General features: G+C 53.6%; 1 protein-coding gene across 1 annotated transcript in view; it reads right to left on the bottom strand.

The window, feature by feature from the left end:
- PACRG (parkin coregulated) overlaps positions 1 to 18,207 on the bottom strand; it is a 374,904-nt gene that overhangs the window by 173,713 nt on the left and 182,984 nt on the right. Inside the window, exon 3 of the mRNA XM_028504032.2 lies at positions 4,729 to 4,900. Within this exon, the coding sequence (XP_028359833.1) occupies positions 4,729 to 4,900 (172 nt within the window). The remainder of the gene's footprint in view (positions 1 to 4,728; positions 4,901 to 18,207) is intronic.

The raw sequence follows: 18,207 nt of genomic DNA, 5'->3' as shown, positions 1-18,207 counted from the left end.
ACCTCCGCGGCACTGTGCCCGCCCTGCAGAGGACAGGCGTGTGTGCTTCCCGAGCGAGCGCCGACACAGCAGCCCGGGTGAGCCGGGAGGTTCTGCCGGCACGGGACGAGAAGGCTGAGAGCTGAGCCGCGGAACAGAGAAAGGGGTGAATGCATCCGCTTCCGAGGAGGGGAGGCCCTTTCCTCCCCGAGGAAAGAGTCTGCAAAACTACCCTGCGAAGCCTGAGGCCCGTGTCTGGTTCAGGTCTGGGGTCGAGTAAGCAAGTGACCCGAGAGCCCCTGGGAAGACAGCGTGATGACCCGGCCCAGTGGGCTCCGGGGGACACGCCAGGCCAAGGACGCCTCACGGGGTGACAGGTGCGCCTGTCAGGGGCTCGTCACAGGCTCACCCAGTGGGCATCTGCCCGGGCTCCTCTCGTACGCAAGACGGGGAAGCTGTTCAGAAGTTAGACTTTCTCTCCTTGAATTGTGTGACCCTCGAACCCAAGCGACAGGCACTGAAGGTTCGGTGCCACCCTGCACGGTCCCCACCGGGACACTGTAGAGGCGTGACCTCCACCCAGTCCAGTTCCCCTGGGAGTCAGGGAGCAAACCGGACTTACCAGGACAATTTGAATCCGTTTTCCTTTTGCATATTGTTACCCAAATAATTCTAAGTCGTATATACCCCTTTTCCATAGTTTCAGAGCAAACTCGATATTTTCTTCTTAAACTAAAAACCATTGCTACTTTCTACAGTTATTATCACTTTTAAAAGGATCTTACCTAGAACATTTCAAGGTCTATATGTAAAATGAACAGACCACAAACGAAAGGTAATGCCTTTCAATTGTACTAGCTCCTTTCTAATGAAATAGAATTCTCAAAACAACTTTTGTATCATGATATGGATTCTCCTGTTTTATCCTTGCTTGGTCTGTTTTTTTTTTTTTTTCAGGGGGTGTTCTTCAGCGAGAATATTTTGGTTTTGAAAATGTTGCTGCTTCAGCTGTGCCTGTGGAGGCTTGTCCTTTCTCGCTGGGCGACCTCAGCTCATTAGCGTTCTCTCCTAATGAGGCTGCTGTCTCATGTGTGCTGTTTGTAGGTCAGCGATGTTCCGGGGGTGGTTTGCCGCGGCCGGGGTCACCTTGCCCTCTGGCCGACCACCGCACACGTGTGTGCTGCTGCCCAAACAATCATATGCAAGAATGTGGATGCATAAGCGAAAAGTTTGCTCTCGCCATTTTAATCATTTCTCCAATAAGTGGACAGCGTTACACCATTATCCTCTTTCTTTGTTGTTTCGTATTAGGACTTCTTTCGAGACAGTTTTTGTGTAATGTGCAGCACCGTGGCAAGCCCAAATGGCAATTCACACTTTCGCCTGTGACGCCCACGCCGATTTCAGCACGGGCGGCAGCTCTGTAGCTGACGGAATTAACTTTGCGAATGCTTCGAGGCATCTAGTGTGCACTAACCAGCACTTTAGATGCTATGAGATGTACTACTTTCTAGCATCAGGTCCTAGATGACATGAGAGGAAGGGTTCAGGTTCCGTGGGCGTGGGAAGACGGTGGGAGGGGCGGGAGTGGAGGGTGGGGAGAGGAGGCAGAACAGGTCCTGCAGGGAAATCCCCGCTGGAGCGCGGCCTGAAGCTCCCTCAATGTCAGCCGCTCCGGACGGTGGGACCAGGCACTCACGGGAGATGGCAAAGGGACGGGATGGGAGGACCACAGAGCACAGCATGCACAGAAAGAAACTAAAAATAAAGCCCAAGGCTTGATTTGCAGCCAGATAGTTAATGGGAGTCCTTGAAGGTCATGCCAAAGGATGTAGAGTCTGCAGACACCAGGCGGGAGTCTGTCCTTGAGAAATGAGCGTGCGCCAGGTGGGATGGCGAGTTGAAAGGTTTTTCCAGAAAGAACTAAAGCGTGTGGTGCGGGCCAGAAGGAGGGGTGGGGGGTTCAAGGAGAGAGTTCTGGGCCAGTGGGGCAGGTAGAAAACTGGAGGGAGGGGGCTCCGGGGGACAGGCACAAACAGAGGGGTGTACTGAACCGCCACGAGAAAGCCCGGCCTCCGCTGGCCCCTGAGCGCTGGGCACGGCAGGGAGGGCTGGCGAGGCCCCGAGGAGGAGCAGCAGCCGGAGATGGGAGAACCTTGGCTGCTGTCCACAGAGGGAGTTCGCAGTGGACGTTGAACAGGCTAACTGTCAGACTTAGAGCTGATGTTCTTCAGAAGAACGTAACAGAATCCAGAGACTCTGCAATATATGGTTGCCAGTGTCCATGGTGTGCTGGCTTGTTCCGGACGCCTTGAGATCAGATGGGCCCCCCCACCAGGGCTGATCAATGACCAGGGAATATCAGGGAAATGTGTCACCTTCCAGGATGGCGCATTCATGGTCACAGACACCCGTCTGGGGTCTCATTTCCTCTGCTCCAGTGACCAGTGACATTTGTCCGGCTAGGTCCCTGAGCCATGGCAATGAGCGCAGCCCCCGCCCAACTCGCGCAGGTGTGGAGCTCACGAGAGACACACCTTTGCTTGAACATACTCGCTGCTTCAAGGTCTTGATTTTGGAGATGGTTGGCATTGCAGCGTAACCCAGCCCATCCTGGTCGGCCAAGTTCCCTCTAGCACAGTAGGAGAGACCTCCTCTGGTCTCCGTGTGTTTTAAAGACAGTGTGTGGGGCCGAGAAGGGGCAGGCCGTGGGAGTCCAGATAGGAGCGGGGGGGGGGGGGGGGAGGGGCCGAGGAGGGCCGTCTCTAGGAAGAGAGAGAGAACCGTGCGTCGTCTGACATTAGGAAAATAACGTTCACTGGCTAGACCCTGAAATAGCTGAGAAAATAGTACGGATGAAGCACAGGGGTGAGAGGCCATTACCAATGCGAAGGAAAATGCGCTGTCTGAGGAAAGCCATGGAGCCACAGCCGAGGTGTGGTTCGCAGAGAGCAGTGTGTGGTCGCCGTGGTGTTAGCAGCTGACGGCCGACTCGACTGTGAAAGGGGGCAGGGGTGAAGGCACGTCCGGGGAGGAGGGCCACTTCCTGCCACCGCTCGGTGACCGGCAGCCCCCGCCAAGACCGTGTGGCCGGAACAACCAGACAGTGGGGATGTCTCTCAAAGAAGTTCCCAAACCAAGTCTCTCTTCCCCTTGTAATTGGTGACTTTTCTCCCACTTATGTGTAGTTATAACAGACTGTGTGTGGGGGGCTTTTATGGTCACCATATTTTTTATAAGCTACCTTGGCTTTTTTTAAAAAAAGTTACTGCCTTCCTGAGAGGGTGTCTCACTTTTCTTCCCCGGGGCAGCACGAACCGGGGGCTCATCAGGCAAGCAGCATCTTGGCCTGCCCCAACCCCCCCCCCCACCCCCGGGTGGTGCCTGCCCCTTCCCAAGGTCCGCAGACGATCCGTCTGCACAGGGAGGTCCGGGGAACGGTGCTTTGGACCAGCGACTTTCAGCCAGCGGGTGCAAGGACTTTTAAAGCCTGCAGTCAGCAGTGCCGACTCTCCAGTCGGGGGCACTGACCCGTTTTCCCTTAGAAAAAGGTCAGATGAAAACAGGACACCAGCCAGCACAGCCATAGCCATCCAGTGTGAATGAATCACAATTATATCTGAGTTTTTGTCAGATCGGCAAGAGATTTTTTTGCTGGGCATGCTGCAGAATTTTCGTCATTAGTGCACCGTGCTGAGAGATGGGCCAGGTTGAACGTTGCTGCCCTGGACGGCAGGTGTGCACGCCGGGGTGGGCAGGGTGGGGCGCAGGATGGCGGGTCCAGGACGGAAGGCCAGGCAGCAGAGGCGGGCCCGGCCTCCTGTGTCTCCCAGCTGGAGGCCGCCTGTCCTGACAGAGGCAGACAGGGCACCGTGTGCTTAGGCTGTTTCGGCTCGGTGCTGCAGAACCTGGCGGCTCCCTGGTGGGTGGTCAGGGGGCTGGGCCTGGCCCTCCGGACTTGGGGGCAGAGAGGCCGGCTGTCCCCGGCTGGAGCCCTGCCCCAGCCAAGCGGCCCTGTGACAAGGGTCAGCAGCAGCCGTGGCAGCCGGCTGAGGGGACTGGGAAGAAAGCAGCCCCTACAGGCCCCCCCCCCCCCCGGGACTGTGGAAACTCGGAAACAGGTGTGAAAGGGGGCTGCTTGCAGGCAGCTCCTCCGATGCCGAGTGCGGCGGGGTGGGGGGGGGGAATCTGGCCACAAGAAGGAAGCACAATCTCATCACAGACAAGCAGATAGAGCCGGTGACAGCGCTACTCCAGGGACCCCGGAGCAACCTGCCCTGGATGGAAATTTTCAAGATTCAGTCACGTGAGCCTTTTCCCACACAAGATTATTTTCCTTGAAATTATGAATCCTACTACCTGGAAGACACCAAACAGAACTGTGCTTCTACCGTAGTTTAAAAGCTACAGAACTGGGGAGTTGGGGGGGGCGGTGGGCGCGCACACAGGCTCACCCTGATGTATGTCTGCACCTGCCGGTTCGCGCGGGTGCGGCGTGGCTCCCGCGGAGCGCTTTAAATTAGTGCGAACCCCGTGCGGTCGCGGCTGTTTATGCGGCGGCGGGGCCGCCGTGCAGCGCGGGTGATGGGACGCATTAGGAGACGGGGGTGTGCGGCCCCATCCGTCAGTTTATGAAAACCCCCCGCCAACAGGGAGCCGGCGTCGGTCTGCTGTTTTATGGCTTAATTAGCGCGTTGTCACCGAGCGGGCCCAGCAGGCGGAGGGGCGCCTCCGCGCCCGCGCACTCACTTTTTATCGGGATGATGAGCTGCGGGATGACAGGGAGGATCTTGCTGCCCCCGTGCTCCAGCATGTCGTGGACTCCTTGCCGGGCGAAAAACTCGTAGGGAAACGTCATCTCGCAGAGCCCGTCAAAAAACAGAGGCAGGTAGTGGTGGTAATCCAGCTTCTCGATTTCTACCTGCGAGGACAGAGAGAGAGAGAGAGAGGGCGCGTGAGTTGCCGGCGGGACCAGCCTGGAATCACGGTGCAGGGCGGGAGGGTCCTCCAGACCCTGGGAGGAGCTTGTCCACCGGCTCCTCGGTCGGTGGTTGTGTCCTTGACGCTGGGGGTGGGGTTGGGCAGGGCGCGGCTCAGCGGTTCAGCATCGTTACGACCGTCCAGTGCATCATCGCTCACTCCTCGTCTCACTCCTCGTCCTCTTTACCCGCACCCACACGGTGTGTCCCTGCCTGGGCTAGCGTGGCATCGCCATAACTGTTTGTCCCTCTCTCCACGTCACCCTCCTCCCCTCGCCGTGCTTACGGAGTGGGTCTTCCAACGAGCTCACAGCTGCAGTGGCTCGCCCACCACCCCCATTCATCCGACGTGTGTGTTCTCAAAAAACAAATGCTGAGTGCACAGGTGCTTCTGATGCTCAATAGTTTTCAGAAAGAAAGAAAAGCCACATGAGAGCAAATAAAGGAAGAGAAGAGAAAACAACTGAGAAAGTGAATTGAGTAAGAGCCAGAGGGACAGAGACTGAGAAAGGAGATTATCTTGGTGCCTCACCCCTCCTAGCTCCCTGACCACACCTCCCCGCTGCCACGTTTGCCTCCCTGCCTCGTCACCGCCCTTCTCCACACTCGTGGGTCCCGGCTGAGGCCCCCCTGGGCCGCCCTGGCCGTCCCCAGCTCCCTGGGCCCCATGCGTCCTCCCGCTGGCGCTGCTCTCTGGAGACAAGGTGCCGTCCGCTGCCCACGCACCCGGCCTCACTCAGCCCTCCCCGCAGGCTGCCTTTGGAGGTCCCGTTCCCTTTCCCTCCGACTCAGAGGCGCTGGCGCCGCTTTGAACTGGATGTCAGCTCAGGGGGGCCTCCTCCGCCACCCGCCGCCCCGGCCGGCTGCCTTTGTAGCCCTTATCACTTATTCATCGCAGTTCCACAGCCCCGTGGTTCAAGGAGTTGTCGTGGCCCGGAGAGGTGTGTGGCCCGTCACAGGCGTGTGCTCGGTGAGCAAGGGCTGAGTGTTAAATCCGACCTTTCGGATCCGTCCTGTGTGCCCTCTCCGGCAGGCCTCCCCGGCCGAGGAGCAGCAGCCCGGTGCCCCCCACGGTCCCTGGGCCTGCGGCTGGGGCCCTGGCAGAGCGTGCAGGGTGGGGCCCGCCGTGGGAAGGGGTGTGTGCAAGTGTCCGCACTTGTGTGTCGCCTGCAGATACCATGCCTGGCTTCTCCCTCAGGGGTCCAGGGGTTGTGTACGTGTCAGGGGGTTCGTGAGGATTTAATAGATTATTGGAATGGGCTTCTGGGTGCTTCTGTTCACCCTCATCTCACCGGAAATGCCCGAGGTCTCGCTTTGCTGTTCTGCTTATTTTACGACTTTAGAAGGGAGAGTTTCTGTCTTCGTGGTAGCATAGAAAGGAAACTTATGACTCTCCGTCCATAAACAGTACATTAGGTGCTAATAGTATGAGCCATTTTTTAAAGTCTATATTAGGAGTAATTTGAGATGAAAAGCAAAATGTGGAGAAGAGATCAATGAGGACACCCACAGTTAGTTGGCATTTGTGCATTTGCCACATGGCGACCACCGTCCCTTGGAGCAGAGACTGCTGGCTTTCTCTGTTTGCCTAAATTTGCAAACGGTCATTCTAATTGTTTATTGAGTAGGAAACCCTTTCTTAAAAAATTTTTTAAGTTATTTTGCTGTTAACTGATTTTTTTTCAACAAATGTTACACTTGACATGTCTTTAGTGTTACCATGGAAATAGTACTTTTCAAACTTTGTAAAATTTGGAAATCTTTCTTTAAAGTGTATACAAAAAAGTCCGGAATTAAAAGAAAGCTAAGTGTAGCAGGGGTGTCCAGCCTGCGGCCGGTGGGCCGCATGAGGCCCGGGATGGCTACGAATGCAGCCCGACACAAAATCGTATGTTTACTTAAAACATATTTTTTTTGTTCATCAGTGTGTGTCAGTGTTTGTATATTCAGTGTGTGGCCCCAAGCAGCTCTTCTTCTCCCGGTGTGGCCCGGAGACGCCAGGAGGCCGGACACCCTGGCTGCAGTGCGACCGTGGACAAGGGCTGTTGTAGACATGCCAGGTAAAATTCAGGGGTGACCACTGATCAGTGACTATTGAGTATTCACTATGTTAAAAGCATCAAGTACTTTTATTCATGGAATTTCTTTCTTTAAAACTAGATTTTATAAGTTTTTAAACATCACGTAGTACCTACAAGCCAATCTCTAAATCTTACAGTGACCTTTGGTCAAAAGCAATACATAAAACTCCAGCTTGACCGAGGCCATCAAATATCACATTTCCTCCCCATCACAAATGTTTCAGGTTATCATGTCATATAGAAAGGTCAGAAGCACAATGAGATGAATGGTCCTCATAATAACTCGGATCAGGAGTTTGCTCCTGCACTTTCCGTATTCTTGCTTCAGTGAGCAGATAAAGCCCCTGAGAACCCCCGTTACCGGGAGGCCTGGAAGGGTTCTGAGGACCCTTCTCAGAGCTGCGGCCGGTAAAAGCGCACCGGTCTGCACACATGCACTGGTCCCACTGGGACTTGCTGTGACTTTCACAGAATAAAACTTGAACTCTCCACCTCTCAGCTGTGGCATTTGTTGCAGGAGGCCTTACACGTTACTCGGGCCTCAGGCCCCGCCCGCAGCGGGCACGTGGTGGGTCTCAAACACCGGTGCACCACCGGTTTTCCAGTGTGCACGGACGTGGTCGCGATGAATGACCGGAAGTAATGTGTCATTTTACATTTTTGTGATGATATTGAACATACAACTCGGATCGTGTTTTCTACATGAGATTTTTTTAGCCCCGAAACATGACTTTTTAACATAAAAAGTCCTCTGTATGGTCAAAAGGAAAGAGACTTCAGGCCGGAGAGCAGGCAACGCTGATGTGAATCCTTAAACCGCTACAAAGCCCGAGGAACCCCAATGTGATGTGTGTGGATGAGAAGGCGAGGTTGGGCCACCTGCAGCTGCTGGAGGTAAAGGCAAAGCCCAGAGCCGCGGAGCCAGCTCTCGGTGACGGTGACAGCACGGCCCCTGGGAGGAGGGGTGTGGGCCGGGCGGAGTTCATGACAGAGGAGCTGACGTCTTAGGAGTTCAGAAAAAGAAGGAATGTGGCAAGAGAAGGGGGTTAAGCGAATCTCCTGCATACGGCTGGGCCCCCTGGAGGGCTGTCCCCCCTCGGAAAAGGGGACCAGGAAGTCTCTTCCCAGGAGCTGGGAGGGAAAGAAAGAGGGGCTGGTGCCGGATGAAGCCCTCCATGGGGAAACTCTCCCGGGATGGAGAAACCCACCGCAAATCCAACGTCTAGGGAGGAGGAGGAAAAACTGTTCTCGGACTGTGGAAAAGCACCTTGCATTGTTTTTTTGTTTTTGTTTTTGATTTTTTATTTATTTATTTTTAGGGAGGGAAGGGAGGGAGAAAGAGAGAGAGAGAAACATCAATGTGCGGTTGCTGGGGGCTGTGGTCTGCAACCCAGGCATATGCCCTGACTGGGAATCGAACCTGCGATGCTTTGGTTCTCAGCCTGCACTCAATCGTTGTTTTTTTTAAACGCATTGTTAACATTTGCATGATCCAGTGCTCTGACTTCCCCTACCGCGGACCGATCACCATGGCAACGGAGTCGCCCTTGAGGGAGACCCAGCCGACCAGGACGCCTGCAGATGAGTTCTGAAACTAGCAACCAGAAGCAGGAGAACAACATCTGAAAAGAAATATTTTTGAACTGTTTGAAAACACAGAGGACCATTTTACTTTAGAAAGAAGCAAACAGAACTCCCAGAAAATAATCCCATCACCAACTTTAAAAACCCAGCAGCTGAACTGCCCTGGCTGGCATAGCTCAGTGGATTGAGTGCAGGCTGCGAACCAAAGTGTCCCAGGTTCGATTCCCAGTCAGGGCACATGCCTGGGTTGCAGGCCATGACCCCCAGCAACTGCACATTGATGTTTCTCTCTCCCTCTCTTTCCCTCCCTTCCCTCTCTAAAAATGAATAAATAAAATCTTAAAAAAAAAACCCCAGCAGCTGAGCTGACAAAGAGATGGGCCACCGATGGAGGGAGAGTTAGGGCCCGGGTGGCAGGACCGAGAAGCTGTGTGGACGCCGCACAGGGAGGCAGGGCCCTGGGGAGCTGGCAGGGGAGTCCCCGCCTGGGGGGCTCCCTCACGTGACCCGTGGGGTCCCCGAGAGGACAGAGAGGGGACGAGGGCAGTATCTGAAGAAGGGATGGTTGGGAATCTTCTGTAATCAAAGTCAAATGTGAATCTTCAGACGGAAGATGCTTAGCTTCTCGGGAAAACCATATGACTCCCAAGTGGAGGAAAAGACGTAGAAGCAACTAAAACCCACAGACAGGTGACATGTAAAAGGTCAAACTGAAACTGAACCCCTAGTCCTCGTCCACAAAACAGAGGTCCCGGGGCAGACCGGCCGTCCCCCGCCAGGCTGAACCCACGAGGACCATCAGCCTCCAGGGCAACACGCAGCGGAACCGCCATGCAAAGCTAAGGCAAGCGGAGGGCGCGGCGTGGGGCCGAGACTGGGAGACTGGGAGGGTTTGTTTCGTTTTGTCCCCCACCCCCCACCACCCCCCACCACCATGGATCACTGTCCTGACCAAAGGATACAATATATTAAAAAGTGAGCTGAACACGGGGCAAGGAAATGACATACAGGAAGTAAGAGGAAGCAAATGGTTGGGCAAATTGATGAGACTCAGTGAGCGCGGACTGTAAAAGTTCTAAAAATATCATAGCCGTCACTTAAAGCGCATTTACAGAGCGAAGCTCTGCTTCTGGAAAAAGGCAGAGGGGGCGAGGCGGGAGGGGGTCAGGGGGGCGAGCGGGACCTGCGTGAGGCGCCTTCACCGATGGGGACGACGCCTGAGTTCCTGGGTAGCTTTGGACTTGATCGACTAGTCAGGCATGTTGAAGTGCAAGGATCGTTGTCAAGAGAACAGAAGTGAAACTCACTTCCAGGAAAAGACAGTGCAGCCGGGGGATTGGGTAGAGCTCTACCCACCCGCCTCCAGGAGAGAGCGCGGACCAGAGAATACGTACGAAGGATGAAGTCGAGGGAAGAAGTGATCGTAGGAAATACAAATGGGTTCAGTTCTCTGGCTGAAAGACAAATTTGTCAAAGGATATACATATCTGAGATTTTGACACCTTGCCAAATGGCGCTTCCGAGGGATGGCAGCAAGTTACGTTGCCATCACCAGTAAATGACACCCCCATTTTTTGTGACTGCCTTTCCAAAGAGAATGCTATCAGGGCTTGATTTTTGACAATGGTACAGATAAAATGTATTTCACCGGTAGTGCGCTGGTATTTCAGGGTTGTTGTAGCTTGCATTTCTCTTCCTGTGAGAATAATCGACTTTTAAAGGCATGTTTGAGAAGTATTTGTGTATTTTCTACTCTGAATTGTATTTTCATATCCTTTGTCTTTCCTCCCTCTAAGGATGCACCGACGTTTTGTGGGGTGGGGTGAGGAGCTTATTTCTGGGAGACTCACTCTTTGTGGGGGATGGGGGCTTCAGTTTTTTCTTTTGCCGTGCAGATTTTTTTTTATGTTTACAGTCTTTTATGGGTTTTGAATTTTGAGTCATCATTAGAAAGGTTCTCTCCCACCACCCATTTTATAGAAGAAAGAATAGAAACAATTGGAAAAGATCATCTATAATTGTTTATTCTAGGACTTTCATGATGTCTTTTCTCTATGTTTAAGGCACTAATCCACTTGTAGGTTTTCCTGGTGTGAGGTTTGGGACCCTCCAACTCCTGGCTCTTCTCCAGGTGGCTACACAGTCTTTCTAACGTGTGTATCAGATAGTCTTTCACTGATTAGAGGTGTCACTGTGTCACAAACCCTGTTTCGTGACTTACTATTTTGTTTCACTGGCTTTTCTTGTTCATGAACCAGTACTATTTCGATTCAGTTAATACAGCTGTTTAATGTGTGTTAATATCTGATGGTCTAGTTCCCCTAGTATTACTTTCCTTTTTTTCATTTCTTTAGTCAATAATTCGTTTACTTTTCAATATGAAATTCAGACATAAAGTCTACTCAATGGACCTACACAAAACCTTGCTTTCAATAATTGGAAAAGACACATTCTTTATAAGCATATATGAGATACATCAGAAACGAAATGAGTAGTAAGCCACAAAGTAAGTCTGATGAAATTCCAAGATAATCTGTGATACACGTCACATTGTCTGAAGAAAATTAAATAACAAATTATTAACTGAAAGATAGCCAAATGTCTAAACCTTCCACATTTGGTAATTTATAAACACCTTCAAATCACTTACAGACCGAAGAGAAAATCTTTGTAGAAACAACAACTGAGTCACAATGAAATGACTAAACCTTAGAAGAACAGAAAAACACCTGCTTAAACAGACAAACAGACTCTTTTTAAGAATTCAAAGAGGAAGAGGAGCTACACAGCTCATTGCCAGAGGTAGCACCATGGTGACGCCGAAATCAGATAACGACCCGGCCCCACGGCACCGAGGCAGACGCTGTGCCAGGCGCATGGGGTCCCGCAGGTGCTGGAAACCGGCCGGACAGGCTGGGCGCTGCAGGAAGACGGGTCTTTCAACATCGTGTCAGCCTTTCTGGTTACAGGGGGAAAAGTGAGATCTCCTAACAGATGCAGATGAAGTGTTTGCTAAAGTCGTTCATTAAATAGATAAAAACTCGACGCAAAAGTAGCAAACACCATACTTAATGGTGACTGTCCCATACGTTAGGGACATTCTCCCGACGGTCAGACAGGGGACACAAGAAGACCGTCAGCATCCTTCTCATTCAGACGGTACCGGAGGTTCTGGCTACTGTGCAAACACAAGGAAACTGTCCCGAGGCCAGTGTGGCTGCCGTGGGGCACACCTGGGAACCGACAAACACCTGTGATCAGTAAGGGGGCTCAGAGAACTCGCTTCATGGAAGAACGGCAATAGCATTTCTACGTGTCATTGAAAAACCACTTAGACAATATTTTTTAAATGTTCACAACAGCAACACATGAAGCAAAACAACCCCCCTAATGTGACTGGTGATAAAACTAATGGTCAACATGTGAGACTTCTGGAAATGACCACAGAAGACGGTCGGCCAGCATGAACGGAAGACAGACAGGGTGGTCTAGGAATCACTGAGTTATACTCATGGATGGACAGACACAAGCATATAAAGATGGCGAACCTGCCTAAATTGATGAAACAGTCCAGCGAAAGTCAAGGTCAGGGCTGTGTTCTTAGGGAGAGAAGCTGAGGGGTCGCAGAGGCTCGGTGATGTGCCTGAGACCACGTGCCGGTTGTGGCGGAGCCAGGACCTGCCCCCAGAACTTCCTGCCACCGACCACTGACCACTGACCCTCTCGCCTTTCCCTCCTGGGGCGTGGGACCGTGGAGTCAAGTCATCTCAAGGAATAACCTCCTTTTCTTTTTTTCTTCTTTTTTAAAAAAGATTTTATTTATTTATTTTTTAGAGAGGGAAGGGAGGGAGAAAGAGAGGGAGAGAGAGAAACATCAATGTGCGGTTGCTGGGGGCCGTGGCCTGCAACCCAGGCATGTGCCCTGACTGGGAATTGAACCTGCGACACTTTGGTTCCCAGCCCTCGCTCAATCCACTGAGCTACACCAGCCAGGAGCGAATAACCTCCTTTTCCCTCGCTGTCAGAAATGTGAGCCCGACAGCGAGGGGCCGGCTGCGCGCAGACCCCGAGCTCATGCTCGCTCAGGCTCACGGCCCAGGAGCCCCGGCTCCGGGTGCGGGCGTCCGTGAGCCAGCCTTGCAGGTACAGTGAGCAAAGCGGCACAGGCCCTCGTCCGGGAGCCTTGAACGTCCCCGCCTCCTGTCACAGAGCTTAAATATATTTTCTACAGCTCTTAAAATAGCATTTTTTTTTAAAACCAAGGGAGGACAGAAGGAGCGAAACATGGACTAAAACGCACACGCGAAGTGCCTCTTCCCTTTATCCCGTTTCGGGGCCTGAGCCGCGGTGCCGGCCCGGAAGACGGGTTGGGGACGCCGGGAGAAGGGTGTGTGGTGGGGACAGGCTGTGCGTCACAGGGTCGGCTGGAGGAGGAACACGGTGTCGTGCCTGCACCGCAGCCAGGTCTCCAGCAGGTGGGCCGGCCGAAATGGCGTTGGTGTTGTGAGGGTCAGGGGTCACCATAATAACCCTGTACTTTGTTCAATATATTTTGAATGCAGACAAAAACATCATAAAATGACTGCAACTGTGTAGTTAACGCTGGTTGGATAACTACATAAAATTATTGATAATGCATTTAGCAACGAAAACCTTTGTCAACTTTTTCATAGAAAACTATCTGTCTTGTGGAATCTCGACTTCAGAGTCCAGCCTCGAACCACATAGTGTCCTTAGCTACGTGTCCTCCTTCTACAGTCAGCGTGGTCGTTACAAGTGAGTGACTTCCACATTCACACGCCAGGGACACGCCAGGGACACTCGGAAAACACACAATCCGTAGACCAGGCTGTCCTTCGGAAGCGAGCATCTTGAACTGCAATATCCGAGCAGAGCTTTAAAAACGTAATTCCTTGTCGTGAGAAACGCGTTCTCACTACACGGTGGAGAGAGTATGTGTCCTGTAACTCCGTGAAGGAAGGGGACGGAGAGGAAATTCAAAGCCCCGCAGAGCGCAGGGTCACTTGAGTTCCTCCCATCACACCGTCGGGGAGGGGGCACCTCTCTTCTTACAGCGAGCTCCGCCTTCCCCGCGTCAGCGTGGGCGGTTTCTCCAGGGGAGATGGAGCAGGGCTGGTTGGGATGCTCTTGGCCATCCTGCTCCGTCTCTAAACCCCTCACACCTCCTGCTCTCCCTGCTCCTGGGTCCCGCGGACTCTGTGCTTCTGCCTTTGGTTACTAAGTGTGGGTGGCCGCCTCCCAGATGCTCACGCCGTCATGTTTCAGCCGCGAAAACGTTTCTGAAGATGAGTTCGTGCGCTCCCCAAGGACAGGGACCGTGTTGGGTTCACCGCTGAGGCCCCACATCACCTGCCTCCTGAGCCAACCTCTGCTGAAAAAGTGGATCATCCATCTGGGGGTAAATAAAAAACTCTAAAGCAAAGGCTGCTGCATGCTTGTTGCACAACGAACAGGGTTGCCTAAGACACCTGCTGTGCACAATATTTCACTTTTATTCAGCATTTGTAATGCAGGAAGCCCACGGGATCCGTAATTTTATTGCCAGGCTGCAAGGAGCCTAGAGGTGCTCAGGTGTGTCGGTTTGGGGGGCCCTGCCTTGGCACCCAGCCCGGGGGACTTCCCGCTGCTCTCTGGGGGGATGAGGCCTTGGTGGCCCTGGCACGTTTCCTACAGGCCTCCACGGGGGCCTCTGTGGGGCAGGCACAGGAACCTACACCCTGTCACCCTCACTGAACTGTGGGCCTGGGGTGCCGTACAGCACCCGCTGCGACCTGTGACATTTAGTATTAATTCCTGGTGTCCTGGTCACCCCATTTTTGCTGAATGCATCAGCCAGTGAGCGGATTCTGAGACGACCCCCCGGACACCGGTCTCTCTCCTCTCTCAGTCCCTTTCCCAGTGCAGCCAGGCCCCCCTTTCCTGAGACATTCTGCCCCTGGCACACTCCTCGTCAGAATGTCCTTCACCTTGGGGTGCCAGCCACACGCAGACACTTTGCCGTGGCACACCCAGGGCTGCAGGCCCTGTCCCCGCAGCCCCTCCCCGGTGTCACGTCCTGACACTTCACCCTCACGACCCCGGGCCCGAGGACAACACACAGCTTGCTCTTTGCTGAATACCTGCCGACACGTCCCTCCTATTTCGACGCTGACTTATTTCTTCCTGATGAAACCTCACCGACCCCGTGTCCTTTCTCCACACGCGACTAGTTAGGGATTCAGGCGTCGGAGCCTGAGCCCCAGCCCTGCCCCTGCCGCGGCCACTAATCACTCCCATGTCCTTGGGCAAGTCACCCCGGCGTCCTCATTGAACTGGGAGTGAGAACAGAATGCACCTCGGCCGTCTGCTGAGAATAACGCATTTTAGTGCGTTCGTGCGGGCCCTCTAGACCGGTGCCGGGTAGACGCTAATCATCATGATTAGCATCGCTTTGCTCGACTGTAATGGCATCAGACGCGTTATAGTATAATTACATGATGGTTACATGTGTACCCAAATATTGACCTGCTCAGTAACACGAGTGAGGTCTGCCGCTGCCTTTCCGGCTGGAGTAGGGAAGCGGTGGGGGGGGAGTGCCTCCTGGCCCAGAGGGGAAGTCCGGGCCGAGGAGGGGGCGGAGATGGGGAGCAGGTGATCAGTATCAGGGTCCCAGAGCCTTCTGCTCAGGGTGGAAGCCCTGTGTGTACCTGTCTGCAGGCATGTGTGTGCGTGTGTGCATGCGTGTGTACCTGAGCACGTGCACATGGGTGTGTTGTAAACCAGTGGAGAAGGCTGAGGGGCACCCCAGGGTGCGTGGGTATGTGGGTGCATTGGTAGAGAGTGGTTGCCTTTGGTGCCTGGTTTCTCAGGGCACGGCCCAAAGGATTCCAAGTCACCGCAGGGACTGGAGGCGATGGCGCAGAGCCAGGGACAGGGTGGCAGATGTGGCTGGACCCCAGCAGCAGCAGCAGCCCGTGAGCTGAGCTTTGGGACTCAGCCAGCAGCTAGGCTTTGGAAGCGGCCACCAGACAGTGTCAGTGCCGAGAACACTGAGGACCAGTCCTGCTGTGGACACCCCCACAAGGGACGGAGGGCAGAGGCCCTGCCCATGGACCGGGCGAGGTGACCGACAGGCTCAGCTGCACGTCTGACAGCCCGAGGCTCATCCCGGGCACGCTCTGCCGCTCGCACGAAGCCATCTCAACTCCTCCCCAGGCCCAGGGGACGCCTCCTGGGGAGGAGAGGAGGCAGGAAGGGAGCTGAAGCAGACAGGATCCGCTCCAGATACCCATCCGCCCTCCCACCCCACCTCCTGGACCTCAGGGCCAGACACGGACCCTCCAAGGCAAGGAGAGAGTGGCTGTGGACAACGAAGAGGGCTCCGGAGTTCTGCCCACAGAAGGGGCTCATTCCCATCACCACTCGGAACCACACCACACGCGTGCGCACACACAACGCACACACGTTTACAACTTGCCTCCTCACTAGGTCTCTCTCTCTGTCTGCTTTACGTCTGGCCAGAACGTAGCATGTCACAGGGCCCTCCGCATAGGTCGGGATGTTGGATAAACGGATGGGGGGTGGATGAACCAAGGAAGGAATGAATGAATGAATGAATGAATTCCTCCTTAGTAATTTACTCCACCCTCTCTGGATCAAACGCCCTCTCTTTCAGTGTGCTTTTTTCTGGGAATTTCTGCAAAATAGGTCAGGTGAGTGTTGGCTGCCGACCTCCTGGACTCGGCCGTCCGGGAGCCCGTGACCTTCTGCACGACTTTGAACCGTTCATTTCCATCCCCTCCTGATTCCCGGGTGAGCGGCGGGGCTCTGTTTCGGGCGCAGTGACTTGGCCCGAAGGCGGAATGTGATTGAACTGCCCACTCATCAGTCCCAGCTCATTCAGACTCATTGTTCTTTTTTCCCCAGCTGAAAGGGGCTTTTGATTTCGCCTAGTCCCCGGCACTTTCGGTTCGTGAAATGCGTCCAACAAGGCCCTGGTTATTAGCCTGCGAGACCCCGCCTCATCCGGGGCTGTGTGCCACGGCCTGCAATTTCCAGAAGGCCGCTGTGTGTTCGATGCAGCCCAGGGGACAGTCACGGCGCGACTCTCTCCGGCCCCCAACTGCGGGAGACAGGGATGCGAAGGGACCCCACGATGCTCTCTCCTCCCAGTCTAGAGAGTTTTCACGCAGAAAGAGAGAAAAAAATGGGAAAGGCTGAACGACGTACGTTTGAAAATGCCCGAGACTTCAGTCTTTCAATGTACTACTAATTTTTGTAAGTGAATTCAACCAATTTGAGCAGGTTAATTTAGGGAGTTAAAATATTAATCATGTTATGACATTAGGATTGGAGATAAGACATTGCCCACCGTTACTGAAATTAAAATTGCCAGTGAGGGCAGAGGACCGAGATGCCTGGCCGTGGCCCTCGGCGGAGGGGCGGGCTCCTGGGCCGGGCGCCTCTGAGGGGTGGCCCCCGCTGACGTCCATGGTGCAGAAACCCCCACGACGGCCGACCTCCAGCTACTGATAGGAAGCCGCCGGATGTGGATGCACGAGATTCGCTCTCACGCCCACAAAGGACTGGGTGTGGTGACTGACAGTGTCTTTGCAGAATTCTGGCCCCTTCTATAGACTCAGAGCAACGTAGTTCTCATACAGAATTCAGGTGTGCCGCACGGCGTGAGTGGCCCCTCGCAGCCACAGGGGCTCACCCGCCGCCTGCCGGCCCTGCCGCTCCGCCCTCGGAGGCACCGTGGGGTTTGATGTCGCGGCACAGACCGTTCTGATGGCGCGTTTTACATCAGCGAGAGGTGTCGTCTCCCTCCCTCGAACTGAAGTAGAAGGAACCGCGTGGAAAAACAACTAGGTTCTTTTGTATTGGTATTTTAGTGTTCTTAAGATACAGTCCCAGCGGTGGAATTGCTGGGTCAAAAGGCAGATCCGTTTTTAGTTTTCTGAGGGAGTTCCACACTGCAAGCATTATGCTGAGCGAAACAAGCCAGGCAGTGACAGACAAATACCACGTGATCTCACCTTTAACAGGAACCTAAACAACAAAACAAAGAAACAAGCAAAATACAACCAAAGACACTGAAATAGAGGACAGGCTGACAGTGACCAGAGGGGAGAGAAGGAGGGAATTTCAGGGGAGAATGGGAAGGGTTTACAGGAACAAGTTTAAAGGACACATGGGCAAAAACTAGGGGGAGGGGTGTAATGGGAGAGAAGTGGGGAGGGGTGGGTGGATGGGCTGGAATGGGAGTAAAAGGGAGAAAACTGTACTTGAACAATAATTAAAATAAAAAAAAAACAAAGTAAAAAAAAGAAAAACAACAAGGGAAATGCAGACCAAGAAATGAATACAATGGGTTATTTGACTCAAGTTACTGACATGAATTTTTCTCCTGGTTTTGTAACGTTTCCGGCATCTACCCTTTAAGGGATTCTTCCCCCCCGCCCTTTTCTTGTTTGCAGTTGTTCCCCTCCTGCCCCCATCCCTCCTTCCTGCTGAGGGCCTGAAGCTATGAGCAGCCAATGCCTGTCAGGTGTCCGAGCCAGGCTTGCTCAGCAGCATGAACC

This window comes from Phyllostomus discolor, chromosome 4, assembly GCF_004126475.2.
Source record: "Phyllostomus discolor isolate MPI-MPIP mPhyDis1 chromosome 4, mPhyDis1.pri.v3, whole genome shotgun sequence".
Taxonomy (NCBI): Eukaryota; Metazoa; Chordata; class Mammalia; order Chiroptera; family Phyllostomidae; genus Phyllostomus; species Phyllostomus discolor.
The sequence above is the reverse complement of the archived record's forward strand: the minus strand, read 5'-3'. Positions and strand labels throughout refer to the sequence as shown.